Source organism: Crocodylus siamensis, chromosome 8 (genome assembly GCF_052110815.1).
Source record: "Crocodylus siamensis isolate JL-2025a chromosome 8, ASM5211081v1, whole genome shotgun sequence".
Classification (NCBI taxonomy): Eukaryota; Metazoa; Chordata; order Crocodylia; family Crocodylidae; genus Crocodylus; species Crocodylus siamensis.
In genome coordinates this window covers 11036186-11058501 of record NC_143402.1, presented here as the reverse complement: position 1 = coordinate 11058501, position 22316 = coordinate 11036186, and the positions used below count along the sequence as shown (strand labels likewise).

Here is a 22316-nt window from a genome sequence, read left to right as displayed (position 1 = left end):
TTTTAATGCAAATGCACTGTAGTCAGCTTAGTTTTTAATAGAAAAATGACTTGTTTATCAAAGATTTATAGAGACCAAAAAACACAGGAAGTGATGTCACAGTAAGAAAATAACTGGACCACTTGTAAGAGGGCAAGGATACCAAAATGCTTTCCTCCATCTAGTCAGTAGCAAAGGTACATGTACTGCCCAGCTAATAAGATTTTTTTCTAGACAAGTCCTGCTCTGTTCTTGTAAGTAATAATAACGCATGTGTAACAAGTTTAATCTCCAGATTTCAACATAGAATGAGTATCCTCAAGAACAGCTTTCATTTTTTTGAAACACAATTATTTTTTAAGCAATTTCAAATTGTCTTTAGAAACAGGCAACTTCACTGTCATGGGTCTGGAAAGCACCACAGTATTTTGCAGGTCTATGGTACTGCTATCCAAGCTACCAAAGTACTTTGCAAACAATAACAAGTTCAGCCTCGCTGGTCCCCAGTGAACTGGTAAGTAGCAGAACCCCCACGTTATCGGGCACAAAGATGTGAGAGTGATCGCCCACTTGGGGAAGCCAGGAATGAAATTCAAGTCTCTGGACGAGATCATCTTCAGGAAGCAAAGACAGACAGTCTGTTACCTGAAATGTTACTGGCTGACCAATGCCATGACCAGCTTGTAAACCTGATCTTCCACTGCCTTGCACATAGGGTCATCATTTGCACCTGGGCAGGTCCAAACACCTGTTCTGCACAAGGTTAAGGGCTGATGGATGGGGGAACTGAGCCAAATGGGTCTAACAAAGGGACTCCTTCAGTTAGTAGCAGCCTGTTCTACCAAATGCTATAGGTTTCCTAGGCAGACAAGGTTCTTTGGGTAGATATGGTATCTTTTATTAGACCAACTAAATAGTTGGAAAAATTGTTCTTTGGAAACTTTCAGGGACAAACACCCTTCTTCAGGCATAGGGAGAATCTGTTGTTGTTTTGTATGCTCTCCTAGGTTTCCTAGGAAGACAAGCTGCTGACTCTGTTCATATCAGTACTGGCCCATGAAAATGAGCAACCAGTTGTTCTGCTGTGACTCCCTGGCTTTCAGGGGCATTATTCACTGTGCTCTCCCCAGCACTGGGGAGACAAGGACTTGAAATATTTGGGGGGCCCCGGTTGTCCTGAGAAGCTGTACTCTGCATAGCCACATGGGAGATAGAGATTCCTTTCCTGTCCTAGGCCTTGCACCATTTCCCATCAATCTCTTCCTGCCATTGTGACAGGGGCAAGCAGGGAACTGCCCTTTTCAGGCTTCCTGAATCTAGTGATCTCAGTAAAGTATCTTGGGGAGGCATGGGAAGGAGGACATGAAAGAGGAAAAATGTGCTTATCCTCCCAGCTCAGTTGCGGGACTGGAATCAGTTAGGAAGATTCTTAAATACCAGTTCTGCCTTAGACTGTTGCTTTTGTTGTCTTGTATGTACCAAAAAATGTTTGAGCCTGCTCCCGCAAATGTTCCAGTACAGAGCTGGGCTCAAGTTATTTTGAGACTGAACACCTTATTTGATTTTTTTTTTTAAATTATTATTATTATTATTGTTGTTTTTACACATGTAATCCAAGGTTGTCTTTACATTTCTTTTTTCAAATGGGAGCATGGAGTACCCTGCAGTATTGATTAATTATCAGCTTGTTTGTTTCTTATGAGAAATATGCTTAAAACTATAAAGAAAAATAAAGTCACAATCCTAGGGAAATAATGTTAAAATATCCAAAAAGTAGTTAAGATCAAAATGGACCTTATTTGAGCAGGGCCTCTGCCTATGGTTACCACATTTGTATTTTTACTGCTAAAATGGTTTAGGTCAGGCCTTTACATTTAGAAAATGTAGTTTATCTGTTTGAATACTGCATGGCAAATTTTCATTAGCTATAAAAAAAAAATTTTAAAAATCAAATAAAGAATTCCAAAACAAACTTGTCTGTTTTTAACAGAAGTGTCCTGCGTTCTGCTGTTATTCTTTTTAAAAAGAGAAAAAACATATTTGCCATAAACAAAGTGCCCAGTGAACATTTCAACTGGCTACATGCCAATGTTGAATGTGAAGATGATGCGCCCCAGGAAGCGGTCGTTGTGAACATCATTCACAATGCCTTTCCCGTTCAATTTGCACTGAATGGGGACAAAGTCATTCTTCTTCACATCTGTAAAGTGCATAGCCACCAGTGGGGATGTGTAGTTGACCTGAAAAGGGGAAACATTGGAGAAGCACAACTTGAATAAGCAAGATACAGACAGTCACATCCCATCGAACACTGCTAAGTATAAGAATCCACATCCTCAACTGATGTAAATTGGCTCAGCTCTTTTGAATCCACTAGGATCAGTATTTGTCTGTCGATCTGGACGTGTATATGTTCTGCCCCAGTGTAGCCTGTTTCTTAGGTTCATTTGCCAGGGGTGGGAATAATGGCTACTGAAGTTTAATAAAAAAAGTTTTCTGTCAGCTTAAGGTGTTGATCTCTATCCTGTAATAATGTTCCTTTGCCTGGTGTGTCCAAGGTCCATGCTCATGTAAAACCCTAGCAAGTAGCAAATGCATCATGGGGGAGCTGCTATTTACCTTCATATCTATTACATTTGGTTTTATGTAATCAAAAATGTTGATGCCCCTTACTGCCCTCCCCCCCATCCATCACAGTGTTGTGGTCAGTGAATATAGTGCAATACAGAGAAGGCCAAATCCTGCTAATTGAATGCCTCCAGGGAGACTAGAGCCAACATCAGCAAACTGATATTTACTTTTGAATAGCTCAGTTTTTGACTGATTGTTTGTTGGTCACTGCTAGGAAACGGGGTGTAGATGCTTGAAGCCGTGTCCTAAAAGCAAGCCACCCTAAGTGAGAGGCTACCCAGGGATGAGTCAACACGTGGAACTACTCTAGAGAATGAGCAGCATGAGATTTTGCATCCCCACCCAACCCCCCCTGTATTTCCCATTTTATTAATGGAAAAAAACTGTGGACCTCCTAATATCAAGCCAAAATAAAATCCAGGGCTGCATTCAAACAAGCAGAGCCACTCAGTATGTGACATCACAAACACATTCGCGGCACCACATGCTGCATCAGTTCTCCGCCCTGCAAGGGCGGGGAGGGGGGAGTTGAACCCTGGATATCCAGGGGTTAAAGAAACTCGAGGGGGGAAAAAGCAGAGCAGCGTGCACACGGGCAGCATGCACTGTTCATAACCGGAGCTTTGCCAGCCAAAGCCACACTGTGGCTGTCGGCCAGGCTCTGTGCAGCAGGATCACTGCTGCTGCCCTGGGAGGCCCCAACAACCTCAGGTAAGGCTCCTGAGGCCAGGTCAGTTCTGGCCCCAGCTTCCCCTACCCCACCCGGGGTAACTTGCCTCATGCCAGAGGGCGTGTAGCACAGGCGTTCCCCGGGGAAAACTAGCGGCAGCACAAGGTGCACTGCTGCTACTTGTCCCCAGGGAACCAACTGTCCACGCATGTGTGGACATGGCCCAGAAGCCCAATCTTACTAGTTTGCACCTCCAAGGGGTGCTCTCTGGCTAGTACAGGCAGGTATAATTTCTAGCCAGCGCTGCCCTTACCACCCTCCCCCCCCAATCCTTCTCCCACCCCAAAGAGAGGCCAAGACAGAATTAAGAGCAGAGGCTCTACTTACATGAATGTGCTTTCCATAGTAGGGATAGTACATGAGATCAAATGTTCTACTTTGTGGATAGAAGTCCACTGATCTGAGATCACTCTCATTGCCTTTCTGTGATTAAAAATAGACACGTGTTTAGTATATGGCCTGTACAATACAGCTCTCTTCAGAGGAACGGTAAGGAGCTTTTATAATTGCCTCTCAAAACCCCCAGCACAGAAGGACTGGAGCATTGTCACCTACTTACACAGAGCATGTTTACTATTAGAACCAGCTGCAGCTGGGATGAGTCAAAAAATAACTGCCAGATCATGAAAGACAAAGTTTATGATATTTGCCACCTATACATCTGTCACCGTGTTTCATGGTATAGTTATTCCTAGCTAAGGGCCTGATTCAGAGCCTGCTGAACTTGGGAGTCTTTCCCACATCCTAAGTGTTGGCAAGGCACTCGGCACCACCCAGGCCAGAGGAGCCACGGGATTCTACGAGGAACACAGCACCCTCAGTGCAGGAGCAGGGAGCTGGGAGGGCTCAGCGCAACAAGATGCAAATGGTAGCTCACCCAGGATCAGGCTAGGGAAAGAAAACAGCTGACTCTTAGCCCTATTTGCCTTCTAAGAATTTGCCCAGCCTGCAGCCCCCATACGGTCAGCAGACCTCACAATGTGTATCACACAGCAAATGTTTTGGGCCTACGTGAGTGCAGGTGTAATCACATTGTACTTTTACCAGTTACCAAGGGGGAAAGGTGCTTGTTTATGCAATATAACAACGAGCCAAATTAAAGTCATACCTGCACTCTACAGTCCACGCTCACTGGTGTCCCAGCACCAGCCTGGTAGCCTATGATCTATGGAAACAAATTCACAATTCTGTGAAATGGGGAGCAAGACCATGCAAATCCCAGCTCCCATTCCAATGATTTTTCTCTATCACCAAGTTGCTTATCTGAATAGAAGCTTTCTATACTCAGAGGTGTGTCCTACAAGCAGGGAATGAGGCCATTTATGCTGATGGCATTTGCTGTGCTTGCTTGTCTTGGACACCAAATTTGCAAGATCTTGGGACTGGGACCGCAGAACTCAAAGAAGGTAGGAGACCACTTAAAGAACAGAAGCTTTTCCCTGCCAGGTTAGTAAAAACTGCAGCAAGGCCTCATGTTGGCAGTTTCTACAGGGTTTCAAAACTGTGTTCATTCTTTGAAAACCAAAAGAGCCACCTCTACTAAGCAACCAGTAGCTGTGGTTCCTCACATAGCTGGTTTACATCCTGACTTTACAGAGGAAGTGCCAGGTATCCAAAGACACTACTTTTGATCTTCACCAAGAGCCTGGCTCCTTTCCAAGCAGGTCATGAATACTCTCTACAAGTGGTTTTGCCAACAACATACATATTGGTTCCACTCCACGCACTCATTTCAAGTAATGCACTCTTCTTAAAAAAACAAACAAATTGGTTATAGAGATCAGAGTATGGGAGGTGGCCTTAAACATAATATCTGGAAGATGGCTGGCTGAGGCCCCAGCAAATAATTCTACTCTTGCTGCTCAGTTCTTAACCAAATCCTGAACCAGGAGCCTTTGCAATATTTTCTTGTTTGAATATCTCCATACTGCAAATGGAGATGCTGTTTTCTAGCTGAATTTATGCTGGGACAGGAGGTTATCAAATCAGAGAATTGGACTTGTTTCAGTCCCAGCCTAATCCTGAACCTACACTACTATACGGTGTCTAAAGAGTCAAGGTGCCTGGATTTTTCCATACCCGGTTCATCTTCAGCAGAATGCATGGCTGGCCTCTCGAGTAGCCAAACGTTGGATCCTCAATTCCAGAACAATTCTGCAGAAGTGAGCGTTTGAACTGGCAGGCCCTCTTCTGCTTACTCTCATCCCCCTCTTGAATAAAGTACTGGCCTCCTATGCACTCAATGTTTTTTTCCTCTTGAACGGTGTCATTGTAAGCTAAAATGAAGCAAGAGGTGGTTAATGCTTTCCAGAACTTTGTCCAGGGCCCCACACTGTAGATACATCCTGACATTAACAAAAAGATTTTCAGAGGCGCCTCAGAGAGAGAAAATCCCATCCCAAGAATCCAGATTTAATACGAGGCTAAGCAGAAGCTCAAGGTATGAAAATTGCACTGACCTTTGCATGGAAAATATATTAATACTGTGGCAAGTATTATAAGCTTTATAGATGGGGGAACTGAAGTACAAGAGATGATTACACACCCTCCATCCCCCCCCCCCCAGTGCCTCTCACTCCCCACCCACAGCCCACCAACCCTCCAGGTGTCCCAGGGCCTGCAGCCCCTTGCCCCCACCCCCAGCAGAAGCCAAGCCCGGGCTGCCACTTGTGGGAGGCAGTGGCTGCTGTAGCCAGAGCAGAGCATGGAGCCTGGCTCTCCTACCCCACCACCCAGCCCCTCTCACACAGGCAGCATGGCCAGAGTGGAGCTAGGGAGGAGGGGAGGATGCGGGTTGCCCTCTGTGGGCTTGGGGCTCCCTGCCCTGCCGAACTTCCCCCAGGGGCTCCGTGGCCCAGCAGGAGGGACCCAGCGGGGGAGGAAGCACCACGCCACTGTGGCCACCAAACTGAGGTGCCTTCTGCCTACCCAGCAGCAGCCAGGATGGCACGGCACTCCCTAATGTGCCGGGTCCCATTCACTGGGATGCAGAGGCAGGTTCTACCTGGAGCTGGTCCAGCCCGGATGCAGCCCCATGCCCCACTGTGGGTGCAGAAATCTTGGGAGCGGGGGGGGGCACATGCCCCCTCTGCCATGTTACCTTGGCCCTCCTGCCCCCTCTGCTGCATTGCCTCTGCTCCCCACCCCCACATTACATCGCTTGTGCCCCACCCCCACCCCTCCAACATGTCACCTGTGCCCCTGGATCCCTGTTTATCACAACCTCATCCAAAGATGTTGCAATCCCACTTGGGGTCATGATGACCCACAGTTTGGAAACTGCTGCTTTAGGATATCAGGGCTTGTGCAGCTGTTGTTGAGTGACCCATACCAAGTTAACATTTCTGCATGATGCGTGGGATCTATTTTGTTCATATAACAAGATGCTTAATTGCTGGAAAAGGCACATGGGTACCTATCGCCTTTGAGACACGCAGACTGTAACTGAAATACAAGCCAGCTAGTTTACCTGCAAGGAAGTGGTGCATACTGTCCACGTATGGAAGCCAGCTGCTAGACTCTGATACGTTGAAGGCAATGGTAAACCCACGTACGTATGGTCTAATCATTACTCCTGGCAAATAAAACAGACTCTTATATTAACCAGCCACAGACGTTTTATCAGTGTGTGAACTGAAGGCCTCCAGCATTGTGATCCCCATGTATAATTATAATTATAATCTTCATTATTGATTGCTGACTGCAGCAGTAAGACACAAGCCCTGCCTCAAGGAACTTACAGAATCATTTTGCTGAGACCCTTGAATGGACATGACTCTTCAGCTCTCCATGAAACAGTTGAAGGTACCTGACCATCAAAGCCCACAAGACCAGGTCTTTAGCGGGTATGAATCTGGGCAGCCCCGCTGCCTGGATTTCCACCAGCTGAGAATCCAGCCCACTGTCTCTGCAGATCATCGACATCCCCAGCGGTGTTCAAGAGGAAGCTGGACAAGCACCTTGTTGAGCTCGTTTGAGCCCAATTACCTCCCACCCATGGCAGGGGACCGGACTTGATGATCTTACAGGTCCCTTCCGGTCCTTCTTTCTATGATTATAGGATACGTCAGTGTAGCCACCCAAAGAGAGATTTTGCTGCTTCCTCCCATGTTAACAGAGGGTTTAACTCATGGTGCTTCCTACATCCAAAAACTATTTTAGGCATGAGAACATATACCATTTGATTTTGTCTGAAGATTTCAGCTTCAAAGTATCTGTAAAAGAACTGGAATTTTGATTGTTTAAATAATGCTCTTTCCAGGAAGAGCAAAAACAAAGCGTGCATTCAGGCAGCTAGTTTGATCGTCCCCGAGCCGTGAGCAGGACTCTGAGAAAGCATGGTTGGATATAAGTTGAGGTGCTTACCTGGCGGAGCAACTCTATCCCTGTATGTCGGTGTGTAGGGGTTCAGCGTGAGCACCATTATGTATATGCAGAAGGCGAACAACCCAGCCAGACATAAGTACAAAATGAAGTAAAACAATAAGATCAAGCCTGCAAAACACAGAGGGCACATTGCTGTTCATACAACCATTAGCAGTCCCACCTTCACACAAGGACGCATCAATAGCTCTTTTCCCACCTTCACACAAGCTCTTTTCAGCACTTACTATTCTTTGATGATTATTGACATTGTACATTTGTTGAAGCAATGACCCTTGTCCTGGCTCCCCAACACACACACACATACATCCAACTCACCTTCATCCTTTGGGGAAAATTTGGTTCAGGACCTATAATTCTCAACCAGATGCTATCTCCAAGTGGTCCAGACAAAACCCTAGCTCTGAATGCCTATGGATGCTGGGAATGATGGAATTCTGACCTACATGCCCCCTTTATGGTTTGCTCCAGCCCTACCCTATATCCCACAGCTCAAACTGGACCCAAATCTCATCTCATTTGGCCTGAGTAGTCACAATATCGAAATCATATGTGAAAGGGCCACTGAATTGCTCTTGCACATATTTAATTCCTTAGAATTCCAACAGGAAAGATGATCCCTCACTAATCAGCTGTTTGACATCATGATCCAGATCTCTGGGGAACAATGCAAACAACATTACACAGAAACATAGCAGCTCAGAAATACATATTACATTTGGCTTTTCCCCAAACCCATAGGCCAAAGAGCAGTATTTATTTTTTCCAGGACCAGGGCTGGGGTTGTCTCCTGAGAATACAGTCTATGAATAAAAGCCAGTGATTCAGAAAATAAAGTTAGACCATAACACAAACATTTCCCAAGAAAAGAGTGATTCCAGTTTCAAAGCAAGCCCTGAGAACACAGATGTGCACTTTCACCTCCCTGTTCTCTAGGTGTTTATGTTGGGGGAATTTTTAGTGATGGGAACTAGATGGGAGTGTACATTCAACTTCAGGCTGAACAAAGGAGGCTCAGCAGGGGAGCTGAGGTGTAGGGGAGCAGAACCAGTAGAATACAGAGCCATGGTGGAGGAAGACGCTCATCGGCTCTGAGATCTGAGAGCAGGCTCTTGCCATGAGTGAAATCTGAAGAAAAGTCCTGGTTCTCGCTCTCTTCCCCAAAAGGGGCCAGGACTGGCACATAGAGCTGAATTCTTGGGCAGCAAAGAGTTGGTCAACAGCCATTTATCTTAATTCCTTCTGCTTTTGGAAGAATTAAAAATACTAAGCCCCTGGGAAAGTGGGTGAGGGGGTATCCTGGGAGCTTTTACTGCATCGCTGCCAAAAGGGAGTCTGATAAAAGCTGCATCATCAGCTAGGCCCAGAGAGTAAAATAGGTGCCTCAAGATTTCCCCTGCAAGCTCCTGGCACTGCCAGACTGAGGGGGAGCCAGGGCACCTTCTTTTGGTCCATAGGCTCCTTCTTAGAGGGTACAACATCTAAGGAACTCCACAGACCAGACTGTGCTCTCAGTTATCCTGATATAGTGGCCGTTGTGACGTCAATGGCATTACTCCAGATATACCCCCAAGAGAATGAAGGCAGAATCTGGTCTTGTGCATTTAAGCTGGTGTGACTCTCCAGCTAGTTACCTAGCTTCACACATACCTGCTGGCATCATATCAGTGGGGTTTCTTCAAATGTACAGCGAGTGAGAGCAGAAGCTGAGTAACTGCAGGCTCTTTGACAAGAGGGGATGGCTTGGGCCTCAGCTGAGGAGAGCCCCATCACACAGCTACCGCGACTCACAGGCAGACACTGTACCTTAGCAATGCAGCACCACTGGGCTTACCCCTCCCGTTATTTTTCAGTTCTGCTTTGGCACATGCCATGCCAAGTGCTGTCACAAACAGTGGCCACCTTACAGGGCTATTCACACTGGGGTCAGAGCACCTTATGCCCTGAGGCTCTTCTGAAATGTATAGCCAGGAAGCACTGCACTGTGCAAACCCAGTACCAAAACATCACTGCTCTCTGCCATTCAGCCATGAGTAAGCTTGCTTATAAAACAGCAAAAAAGACTTGGAAAACTTGTGTGTTCGCCTTCGTCACCATGTATTCAGGGAAAAACAATTCAGGCCCTGGAACACACCCTTCCTTTCAGCTGGTACTTGTCAGAGATGTGGAAGGTAAAGACCATTCTTCCCTTAGCTTTCATTAGTTGGCACCTTCATTTTAAAAGTGTATTGGAGCCAAGGCCCAAAACTACATGGAAAGAGCTCTCTCTGAGATACCCTACTGAGCCTGCTCCTTGTGCTGTGTAGAGCGGTACCTGTGTGGGTGTGGGTGCGTGTGTGGGTGGGTGGTACGAAGCATTGCTCGGTTCTGGGATGCTAAAGACCAATAAAATCATGTGTCATCAAATAATAAACACATGGGTGTGCAGAACATTAAAGCATTTGGGGCTGGAATTAGATGGCCTCCTGAGGTCTCTTCTAGCCTCCTCATTCTCTGTGATTATGTGCCGGTTACAAAATTATTACAATGTCTGTATAATTTATGGTTATTACTCAGTACCTGGAGCACATTTGTGGGAGGGGGAGGGGAGTGAGGTATATTTTGTAGTCCGATTTTTTACACAGAATTATTTTTATAATTTTATTTAAAAGATCTAAAGCCACCAAATTCTCTGAAAATTAGTGTTTGAGGCTTCAAGAATCACAGGAGATTTGAGGGAATTAAAACCTCCAGCCCTAGCAAACAACTTACAGCTGTAGTCAACTTATCCATTATGGTTGCATATCTCCAACCTGACACTTGTGTATGAGTTTTTTAAAGGCAATCTCCACCATCATTCAATCCACAGTGATAGTGTCTTCATTTTACATCTGCCATAAGCACTGCCAAACCAGGCTCCCTATGCGTCTGGGACATCTTGCATGTCATCTGACTGCATTGTAGCACATAGCATTGGCTGACCCCTGAATCACATCACTAGCTGGGTAGCTTTACAGCTGCTGTAAATTGATCCTTTTTTGTTCTGGCTGCAGCTGATTTTACACAATAAGTCTCTTGGCTTATGTGAGGACAGTCACTGTGGGTTTTGCAGGAGACTAAAAACTTGGCAAGAGAAATGAACAAGTTGCAAGGCTTGTCTGTTTGCTACTGGAGCCAAGTGCTCAGTGTTGCCAAATTGCCTGTTCTTTGTGTTTTGAAAAAAAACCTGCTGATCATCACATTGTCCGCAATTGCTTTGGGACTTTGCAAATGCCTGAGAATATCACTGGCTAAACCAGGCTGAGGTAAATACAGAGTTGCTGCCCTGAGGTCAGCGGTATTACTGCAACACAAAATGCATGTTATTTTAAAATCAAGCCCAACCCAATAGCTTTCAAGTCAGTGAACAAGTTGCCAGGAAAACACTGCTGAAAAAGCCCACTGCATCATGCATACTGTCAGTACTGAGCCCTGAACCAAGCTGCAGCAGCAGTGCTACTGGGGCTGTATGGGTAGCACCTGCTCTCGGTCACAGTCCCATAGTGCCTGTTTTCAACCATTTCCATCTGGCTTTCTGGCCTGAGTATAATTTTTTTTAGAGGTGGTGGATAATACTGTCAAAGAAAATCCTAGCTAGGGAGTCAGATCCTGCCTCCCTGAATCCCACGCAGTGCTATTGATTTACTCATGTAGGTAAGAACTTATTGTGGCCTGGCCACCCACATTAATGGAGTTACTTTTGTTCTACAGTGGGGTAACCATGAGGCGATTTAGACTCCCACTAAGCCCTGCCTGTTCTACAAGGGCAAAGATGCACATATCAAAGGACTCCACAATCTGCATATTGAAATCTAAGCTAACCAAAGATAATGCTTCCCTGAGGCGTCATAGAGAAGTAGGGCTGGAAGAGACCGCACAAGGTCATGTAGTCTAGGGGTGGTCAACCTGAGCCTGAGATGGAGCCAGAATGTAGCAATGTACATTGCCGAAGAGCCACAGAAATACATAGCAACGTGACGTAATGGCAATGGAAGCAGGTCACTGTGTGCTTGTGCAAAGATTCAAGAAGATGCATATTAACTTCTGAAGAGCCACATGTGGCTCTGCAGCCACCGGTTGGCCACCCCTGATCTAGTCCAACCTCCTGCCTGAGGCCAAATCATCCCTATCCAATCCATTTTATCAAGGCCCTATTGACACACTATGCCACAGAGGCATACCAGGAGATGAGAATCTCCTCTATGAATGCACAATCATCAGAAAGGCCCTGCAAGTACTTTTAGGTCCAGATTTTTCAGCCTAGCCACATATATCACATTATAAACAACACATACAAACAGTCAGTAAGACACCTAAATGGCTACCGTTCACTTAAAAACCCAACTCGTGTCCAAATGAAGATATTAGATGAGTAGTCACATGCATGTTCTGAAAATCAGGCATTGGAATTGAGAGCTGCAATTGTAAGCATCTCCAAAATTATCTCAATTTACCTTACTTGGTGCTTGTTTAAGTGTTGTCTCTCAGCATATTCAATCCTGCAAAAAAAAAGGCCAGCTTGGCCTCCTAAAGCAGCAGTTTCCAACCTTGGGTTGTAACCCAAATGAGGGTCACGGGGGCAATGCTGGAGGTGCTGCACACCACATGCCGGGAGCTCCCCCGCCCCCGGACTGCCGCACTCTGGTCCCAGCAGTGAGTCGTGGCAAAAAAAGTTGAGAACCACGTCCTAAAATTTGAAATCCTCCATGTCTCCAAGAATGGACATCACTGACAGCAGCAGGGGGAGCTTCCATGCCACGCATCAGCCCTGGTCTGGGAAGGCAGCTCCAACTTTAGTGCCTACAACAGGGACCTGCAACAAGGCAGCAGCTCTCCTCACTCCCAGGTGAATACATAGGATGATTAAACACTCTCAGATTCATTCACATCCACTCCTAGGTAGCACCAGAGGTTTAATTCTTCTCTAGCTCTTGGCGTTTTTAAGGATGTTAAAGAAAACAGTTATTACAACACAAAGGTCAAGGGACAGAAACACAGTCCCACTGACTTGTAATTCCTGTTCAGCTGAATTTGGCCATAAAGCTGCAGTAAACAAAACTGTTAGATAGGAGCTGAACACATGTCAAAAAAGAGCCTGGGGCTGAAACTGATCTTTGATCACCAGTAAGTCTCACTCATGGTGCCTGAAATACTCAAGTCTCAGTGGCATGATCCTTAATCCCCTTAACTTGATCACATTAAAGGCAATGGTTCACCAATGAGGGTGGCTTTCCCTGGACTGTATGCTTTTAAAAGGACACTAATTTGCCAGGATCCTACAGTTCTCTATAAAGCCACCTGTTAGAAAGATATGTGTGGCTCCCTTAAAATAACAGGATTTTGGTTGTATGTGCTCTGCTATATCCTAGCAAGGACACTGACAAACAAGTGAATCCCTTGTGAGAAAGAACAGAGAAGGAATGGAGGCACAGAACCTACCCCAGCTCTTAGCTGTTCTTCCCAGACATGTTCTGTTCTCTGGATCCCACAGGAAATTTTTCATTTCTTGAATTACATCTGTCCAAGTTTTCTTCGCCATCACTTCCTCTCTCCCTTCTCTGCCGGAGTTCTGCATTCGCTGTCCCTGCTTATTTTCCTGGAATAGTTACAAAACAACCCCCACAAACAAAGTACGCATCTCATTGGCCAAAAATAAATGCAAAAGCACTTACTACCTGGAAATAGTTCAAATTTCCATTTTCCCATCATCAGTCCTGTGTTATGGAGAGACAGCTTTCTGGCTGAAGTCATTTAGAATTACTTCTATCCCAGCATTCATTTTTCCAGGGGACATACAATAACGCTGTTAAACTGGGCACTATCCCATCATTCATTTCTAATCTGTGTGAACTTTCTAAAACACGCTCTAAAAGATGGGAGAGTGTTTCTACAGCTCTCTTATGCATCTCTGTGATAAAAAATACAATGTACTGAATTTGTGATGTGAGTCACCACTGAACACTGTTAAAACTATGTCTACCAAGTTCTTTCTCTCAGCATGCAAGTAAGTTTGCAGTCTTTGAAGATATGCTTGTGTCATTTGTTTCGGGTTGCATGAGGTTCTAGAGATCTGGATCTATACAACGGAGGAAAGTTTGATCCATCTTAGCCTCTGGTAAAAGCAGACTTCATAATTTTAGGCTGTGGACACAACTCTGAATATCTTTTTTCAGCTGAAGGTGCCGGGGATGTGATGAGGGATTCTCCCTCATGATACCCAAACTATGGACAGGTGTTATGTCTCATTACACATGTGGAAGAACCTTCCTTTGAACTCGGTGCTTGAGTGACTCCGAGATCAATCTCAAACCATCTCAGAAATAAGTCTGGTCGTGGTTCCAAGGAAACATATGTCAGATGCCACCTGAATTGGGACTGCAGGAGAATACCACACAAAACCTGGTAGTGCCACCTGGTTCCAACATCAAACTAGAACTTCAGCCATGTTCTTCCTGCTTACCTGAACTACAGCTAAGCAAAAGTTTGGGGAAGGAGTTGAACCCAAACAGGTACTGAAGCTAAAATGATGTTTTGTAAGGGATCTCAAAGAAAACCTACTACATTGCATACAGCTTTCACTAAAGCCTTTTTATAACACACATTCAAAGACAGCATGATTCACTAACCCATTCAAGAAGCAGGTTTACCTTCAGGGTGGTCCTGAAGCCAGACACCTGGTTTCTGGTTTGGCTCAGAGCCTGTCTAAAAATGAAGGGGTTCACATCTTTTGCACCATCTCACTGAGAAGGGTCTAATCTGAGAAGTTTGGCTAGTGAATGAGTTCCAAATGGCTCCAAATGCTTAGTGTGCTGTCTTATCTGCATCTTTTACAGATGAATGTGAAACAAGTTCAAGACTGGATTGGGACCTAATTTCCCCATAACTTCATGGTGCTTTGGTTTGGACCTGGCTGTAGTTTACACATATATTTCTCTGGACCAGGGGTTCCCAAACTGTAGTACACATACCCCTGGAGGTATGCAAGACATCTCTGGAGCGGGGCAGGGTACGTGGGAAAAAATGTGTAATGGTGGATTTAATTTTCATTACAACAATAATTGGAATTTAAGGCGTTAAAATATAAAACATATGCTGGTAAAGGTGTGCAGGCAGCTGGTAAATCTGGAAGGGGGCACACAGTAAGAAAAAGTTTGGGAAACTCTGCTCTAGACAATTCTGTCTAGAAGCCAACTGTGCAAGCTTCTCTAAAAGCCTCGGCAATCTTTACCTTGTTAAAGTCGAGGACTCAGATTAACACGCTGTCCATCTGCACCTGTTGGAGTTTAGCTATTATAAATCATAACTATCCAGTGGCTTCAGGAACGCCATTAGGGAGATTCCCAATAGCAGCTGGGAGCTTCAAGTTCAGTGGCTTTTCATTAACTCTTATTAAAAAAATTCCTCTGCTTCCAAAGGAAAACAACTCCCTCAGAGGCACCACCTGCTGCTAATCCCATTATCCAGATCTCTTCTTGTGTACTCCATAAGTCATCCATTTTTTTTTTAAAGGTCTATTGAAGAGATGAGGAAATAAAAAAATATTCTTTGGGCACAAATTCCAACAAGTCAGATCTCTCCAGCAGCTGGATTATGCTATGCAGCCACCATCTCAGTATTCCCCCTGATTGGCAATCATAAGACTGTGTAACAAATTATTGAGAAATGTAAGTGAATGTTATGCCTTTTAGAGCCTTCACCATAACCCCAGTATTTTTAGTAGTGGATATAATTGGCCCAGCCTAACACTGGTATAAATCAGTATTGTCCCATGGACTTTGCTGACTTACGCTATCTGGGAACCCAGCCCAGTATCTCTTAGAGATGTATGTGCATCTAACTGTTGCTACTCTTGCAGCATTGAATGTAAAAAAGCTGGAATCCCATTGTAAATGTGGAGGAACACACTGTTTGACTCCTACTGTCAGATAGCTAGTTATTTCCCAAGTCATAGCTTCTTGTTAGTACAACAGACACTGACCAGGCATCAGAAAACTGATTTCTTTGGATCAAGATAAGATCAGGGGATTTTATAGCCAGCTCCATACATTTCTGACTGTATAAGATTGGACTGTAGCCTGGTATCAAGATCCCAAATGAATGACAGTATGCACAAAAAGTGAAGAAAAGAAACCTCCTCTTCTTTTCACTTTAAAAAAAAATGCTATTAGCTGATATTTTGGAAGCATTTCTGAGATCACCTGTAATGTGATGGAGATACTCGGATCAGAGAGTAGGCAAAGAGAAGCCAATTAGAAATGCTTGGGGAAAAGCTACTCTCAGCTGGACTTGAGCCAACATTAAACCCTCAGTCAGCTCATTCCTTTGTTTCTTGCAATTCACAGAGCCATCAGGTCCTGAGCTGGGTCACACGCACAGCAATTACCTAACAATTCTTTAAAAACTTTTTGGGAGGGGCAATACTTCACCCGACTCACCAGGGGGCAGTCTGGTGCTCTCCCAGAGAGTTTGGATCCATATAATCCCTTGCTGTCCCTTTATGGATACATCTTGGCAGGGATAAAATTGTGATATCTCCAGTAAATCTGGCAGTGAGACAGTTCCTCCATGGGTCTGGCTCGATTGACTCCAATGAGCCATTTACACCAGCTGCCAGCCAGCTGTGTGTTGGGGGTCCTTTACAAGACAGCTCTCAGCTTCTCCTGCAGTGCTCCAAACTGGGAGGGAAGCATTTAAGCAGTGGCAGACTGGATTAGGCAGCCAGTCTGTACAGACCCCTGGGGTTGACAGGATCTGTTCTGAGCTGGAGGGGCCTGTAAGGTGGTTGCATCCAAGCCAGGAGGCTATGAAGCTGCCTGCTGGCATTTGCCTTGAATAGGGAGCTGCCCAGGGGATCCTCCAGGTTAGGTGGACAAAATGCGGCCCGGGGTCCAGATGCGGCCTGCCAGGCTATTCTATCCAGCCTGTGGGGCCCCTAAAAAATTTAGAAAATTAATATTAATCTGCCCTGAGCTGCCTGTCATGCAGCCCTCGATGGCTTGCAGAAATTCAGTAAGCGGCCCTCTACCTAACATAATTGCCCGCTCCTGCTCCAGGTGATGCAAGTGGCATCACCGACACCCTGCTCCAACACCCACTCCTGCTGGAATCAGTCTGAGGCACAAGGATGGAACACAGCCAGGGCAGAACAGAGCAGGGTTCAACGCGAACCTCTTAACACTCCTCTGTGCTTCTAAAACAGGGGCCAAGTCTGAGCACTTGATTCTGCTGGGATGGCACCATCCCTGCCCAGGCAGAACTTGGAGTGCAGGGATATTAACAGTGACCTCGGCAAGAAGAGAACATGTGAACTAGGGAACAGGAAAAAACTCCTGGTGAAAAAGAAGTCAGCTTTACTCTGTGGGGTGGGCGGGGAAGGAGCCAAGCACAGAGCAAGAAAAGCTGGATCTGCTGAGCGACAGACCAGATGACTGCCTATCGGTGTCTGTGCAGCCTGCAGGCACGTTGCTGTTAGTCACTAGCGCTGAGAGGTCCCAAATGAGATCAAGGCTGTGCACAGACATGTGGGAGAGAGGATCTCTGCTTTACAGAGCACACAGTGGGCATGTCTACACATGCCCCTGACTGTGCAGTTGTTACTGCAGTCATTTAGTACTGACTTCAGCAAGTACTAAATGACTATGCAGTAACCGCCATTACTGCGCAATCCAGGTGGCACATGGGTCATTTCTGCCCCTACTGCACAGCAGCTCATTGGTATTGTGCTGTAGTGTCAGTGTCACAGTTTGTGCCCACTGACGCTATGTCGCCGTAGTGACGAGCTACGTGGCCGTAGCTTGTTACCATGGAGACATAGTGTCTTGTGCAGACGCGCCCAGTGTAAGTAGGTGGAGGCTGGGAGTGCAAATGGAGGTTTTGTGAGGCATCGAGCCAGTGACAGAGCCAGAACTACAAATCACGTTTTCTGGCCCTGAGTGCTGGGTACCAACAGCCATTGCCACTATTTCTTTGGATCACAGGCCTCCAGCCAACCCCCTGCTTCTGAAATCACACTCAGTCTTGCCCCAGGCTTTATTTAATCAAACATTATGGAACAGAGTCACCACTGGCCAGGACTATGAAGACCAGCCGGCAGATCCTGGAGTGCTGATGGACTGAGGATGGAAGGATGGTGCCCCCTCCTAGGCACACATGATGGATCGCTCAGATGTCATTGCAGCCAGCAGGGCAGCAATCTCATCCACCTCCACCATCTGAGCATTATGCGGGGGGTCTGCATGAGCTCTCAGCACAAAACTGGGTCGTGGTCCTGGGTTCAGCCACTGGCCTGCTGGTAGCATTGCCCAGGTCACTTCGGGCACCTATACACATGCCTGATGCCTGCTCCAACTACTAATTAGCATGCATCTGAGCAGATTCAATTAATTGGAATCAGTGTTCAGTATCCCAGTGCTTCAAAATATCAGTGGGGGTGCTTTAACTAAAGCTCGTGGAATGAGTTTTAGTAAAAGCACCCCTCCACACCATTTTGAAGTGTAAGATGCTGAATACACACAACCCTGCAGGCACTTTAATTAGACTAGCTCCAAAGAGCAGATTTAATTAAAGCACCTCACGCACCCCACAGCATGTGTAGAGACACCCTTCACTCCTATGTTCCCTGGCTTCCCCTGCCTCATTTGCCTGTTATGCCTGTAGGCTTCTCAGGGCAGGGATGTTCTTTTCCTACATGCTTAGCGCAGCACAGCCAGATCTCCCAGGGGCCCCAGGTGCTACCACAATATAAATGGTTAACAGCCACTGGCAGGCACCTGGAATGGGGCCAAAAGCCCTTACATCCATTCCAGTCTCACTGGAGAGCCCACACTGCACATCACTTATGAAAGAATCACCTTTCTCCACCTGTGCCCTTTGTTAATTAACCTTCCAACTAACATATCCTACCACAAGATAACTTGGTCTTAAAATCATCTGCTCTCTGGATGAGGCCCCATCATTAAAGAATCTCCCTCCTCTGAGGCCCTACAAGGAAGAATTGCTTCTGGATACAGATTTCCCAGCACTGATGGGACAAACTGTTGCTGCCAGGGCTGAATACTACAAGTGTGGCATCAACATCCTCTGCTGGACAGCAGGCTCAAGCTGCCAGTGACAGGGGCTAGAACCTCTCTCCTGTACTGCACAATCTGCATCGCTATGGACTAACAGTCAGCACAGCCAGCCTCTAGCCAGCCCACCCTGGAGTAGGGAGGAGGATGACCACTGTGTACCACACACCATGGGACTATCACCAGCCAATACAGGTGTTGCAAGTCTTCTCTAAATGCCACTGAGCCAGGGGTAGCAGATATCCAACAAGTACTAACAGCCCTGTCCAGTTTGATTCGAGTAACAGGCCAGATTGGAGCCTAATTCTGGGATCTGCCCTGGCTCTTGTCAGCATAAACCTCCCCAGGAAACCTGGCTGGGGTATGGGGTTGGGTAGAAGTATAAGGTTGGCCATATGGTATAGGAGCAGCACAACATTCCTCCAGCCATTCTGCCCCCTTGCTGTCCTCAACACCGGGCTTGAGAAAGTGGCAGAATCCAGGGTGAAATGTAGCTTTACAGACTGGTGCAAGTAGGTGCATGAATTGAATTCATAGCATCCAGTGTGCCCCACCAAAGACCAATTTGGCCAGGGAGCACTGCCTGGATAGCTGATCCACTCAACAGGGCTGCCTTGGGAAAGGCTGCCAGCCACTTATACAACACTTCTGGCTTCCCTCAGGACGGCTTGTACTTTACTGTATCAAGTGCGTCTGGGTTACCTGAGGTAGGAGCAAAGGCCATCAGGCTCATACCACTATGTAGCTGCAGGGAGTCAGCATGAAACAGGTTTTTTAGTGCTCAGACCAGAAGCGTCATTGATGTAACCAACCACTGCTGCAGGGGCCCTCTGTCTCCCCACTCCTGGGAACTGCTTTTCCTGGGAAGCAGATACACAAGGCAGACCTGTGCTGCTTTAGATCTGTGACAGCCAGAGGCAGATTCTGATCTGTTACAGAAATGTGGACTTCAGGGGAGCTTTAGTGGCATCCAGGTGCTGTTCGCAATAAGGAGGTTTTCCCATATTTACAGTGGTGCTTACTTCAGATGGATACCGACTTGACTCAGCCCCAAATCTCTTCACTACCCAACAAATCTTCTACCACTCTTGTAGAACAGGCAATGGGCAAGTTGGAATGGAACTGAGGCTAGAGGCAGAGCTCACTGCTCTTCTAAATGCTGTTTTTGCCCTGAATTTCTTGTGCCTCAATCCTGAGAGCACTTGACTTCCCCTCTTCCCCCAACCCAGTCCCTTGTCTCTGCACTGAAAAGGGTTAATCCATCCAAATTACAGCAGAAAGAGCAGGGCTTGTTTGCTCAATTATCTTTGCCTGGGGCAACTTGGCTTTCCAGCCTGAGGTCACCACAGATCAATGGGAAGTGCTTGGGCTCTATGATAACAAAGGGGAGGAGGAGTGGTCCCCAATGCAAAATCACTATAGTTACCACCTTTCTGCAGCCCTCTTGCTGTTTCCTAGCATGGGCAGCCTCCATACACTCACCGGTTTCTGGTGGGGGCTCCCAGGCTGGCCTTCAGCCCCTCTGGAGGTAGCATTCATGTCCATGGCTTCATGTAAAATGTAGAGAAATGGAACAATTAGTAATGTAGAAAGCTACGCCTGGGCTCAGCAGTACAAGCTGCATCAGTGCAGCATGTGCCACCCCAGCACAGAGAGCTCCCAAGCAGAACTGTCACCCCGGTATAATTCCATATTCCTGTCACTTATTCCATCTAAGCAGGTAAGGAAAGGCTCACAGAAAGCAGGTTCAGCCCTTTAAATCAAATGCAAGCAATAAGAGACCTCTGCTTTTTCTTCGTGGCTGGGATCAAGTGGGACCAGATAGAACACGTTGCTTTTTTGACCTTGAAAAGAAGACTTAGATGTTGGGGAAGAGATCAAAAAATAACTCGCTTTCATCAGAAGGTTGAGATCATGCAACAGGATCCTGGCTGCACTTAAAATCCTCTTCCACTTAATGCCATTTGCACCTACAACATGATCCACTGTATTAAAGTCCCCAAGAAAATAAGACAACTCCTAGATAGGGAAGCACCCTCCTTGCTGCCTTAGGAGAGCAGGAATCTGTTCATAAAGACTAACAAATAGCAAGGTCATCCTTAGTGGCTGAATTTATATCCCAATGTGTGCTTGTCAGTCATGGGGAGCCCCTGTTAAATGCTTGCAAGATTTCTCTTGCAGTTATGAGGCTTCTATATTTATCACACTGAGTCAAGACGGTCAACAGCCCAGACTGTGCAGTCTCAGTTTCCCCCAGACATATATAACTCTGAGACAGCCATAGCCAGCAGGAGAAAATCATGAGAAACAGACAGGAATGCTGAGCAGTAGTGCTAGGTTACTACAGTAATTACGTTACATGATCAGAGGCTACAACTGAGAAGGATGCGACTTCCACCTGTTTATGAATTATGGACATGACATGTTGCTCTAAATCAACTCAATTTTACAGTTTAGTGACCCATTGATTCCAGTCTCTTGGCAGCACTAGAAGCTGTGGATTCCAGTGACTGAGAAAGATGTATATTGGGTCACGTTTATTGAAGAGCTGAGTACTGGTCTAATACACAAGGGTTAAATGAAGCAGAAAATGACAGGTGAGTATATGTCAGGGTAAAAAAGTATAAATGTGGCACTCGGCAGGCGTGGAAACTGGCACACACCCAAGGACAGATTTTGCTCTTGGGCATGTTGATATGAACTTTCATAGTTTCATAGTTTCTAGGGTCGGAAGGGACCTGAGCAGATCATCTAGTCTGACCCCCCTGCCATGGCAGGAAAGAATACTGGGGTCAAATGACCCCAGCAAGATGTTCATCTAACCTCCTCTTAAACACCCCCAGGGTAGGGGCTTGAAAAACTCTTCTGACTCGGGTAGATTTACTGTGGTGCAAGGAAACCAAAATTAACCCCTGGGGAGGAGGAACTAGAGATTTTTCCTAAGCAGGTTTCTTTAGCACAGGCATGCCTATTTTGCACTGCCATTTGACTGGTGCTGTGGGTTGGCCCCACTCTGCAGACCAATGCAGTGGTAAGGGTCTGTGGTCCCCTGGCCTCTGGTGATGATGAGCAATCAGTCACTGTGGGGGCTGATCACTAAGCTCTGCAAGGAAGGGAAACTGCCTGGTCACTGCCGCTGTCCTGCTAGGATGGGCCAGGACCCACCAGGCCGCTCCCTGGAATGCCCTGCTCCACGCTCTACCAGTGCCTGCTTTCTACCACATCAGTGCATCTCCCCCATTGCACAGAGAACCATCCTTCCTGCCTGCTTTATAAGAGGGAAACTATTTCCCAAAGCTGAAAATAAACCTTTTACACCAAATCCACTGACAGATCCAGCCTGTCTTTGGTCCATGGCAAAGCTCATGAAGCTCCCCTGAAGCCAGCAGAAAATGGGACAAAAGGAACATGCCCTGATTTTTCCTTATGTAAATCCAGCCTCCTGAAATGCGGGGAGCTCACTGCTGACACCTGGGGGCAAACAGGAAAAGAGCAGCCCAGAAAACCCC

General features: G+C 46.3%; 1 protein-coding gene across 4 annotated transcripts; it reads right to left on the bottom strand.

Annotated features, from left to right (window-relative positions):
• Window positions 1–20918, bottom strand: ATP1B4 (ATPase Na+/K+ transporting family member beta 4). 4 transcript variants are annotated; one of them, XM_090061450.1, is made up of 9 exons: window positions 20544–20918; window positions 20290–20354; window positions 13181–13337; window positions 7706–7834; window positions 6810–6914; window positions 5420–5616; window positions 4449–4505; window positions 3668–3763; window positions 1–2219 (listed from the first exon to the last, which is right to left on the bottom strand). In XM_090061450.1, the coding sequence occupies exons 2-9, from the start codon at window positions 20350–20352 to the stop codon at window positions 2058–2060; spliced, it is 966 nt and encodes a 321-aa protein (XP_089917576.1). In that variant the 5' UTR covers window positions 20353–20354; window positions 20544–20918; the 3' UTR covers window positions 1–2057. The 4 variants fall into 4 exon arrangements, with proteins under 4 accessions (XP_089917576.1, XP_089917575.1, XP_089917574.1 ...); XM_090061449.1 differs by having other exon boundaries at window positions 20590–20916; XM_090061448.1 differs by lacking the exon at window positions 20544–20918 and adding an exon at window positions 20484–20533.
• Window positions 20919–22316: the final 1398 nt, after the last annotated feature.

Bases quoted from the DNA above. Each gene is read 5' to 3' on its own strand.
- ATP1B4 (XM_090061448.1), bottom strand. The intron at 13,338-20,289 runs GTGAGTGTATGG...TAACTATTCCAG, and splicing joins GGAGCCCCCACCAGAAACCG to GAAAATAAGCAGGGACAGCG. The intron at 3,764-4,448 runs GTATGACTTTAA...TTTTAATCACAG, and splicing joins GCGTGGACTGTAGAGTGCAG to AAAGGCAATGAGAGTGATCT.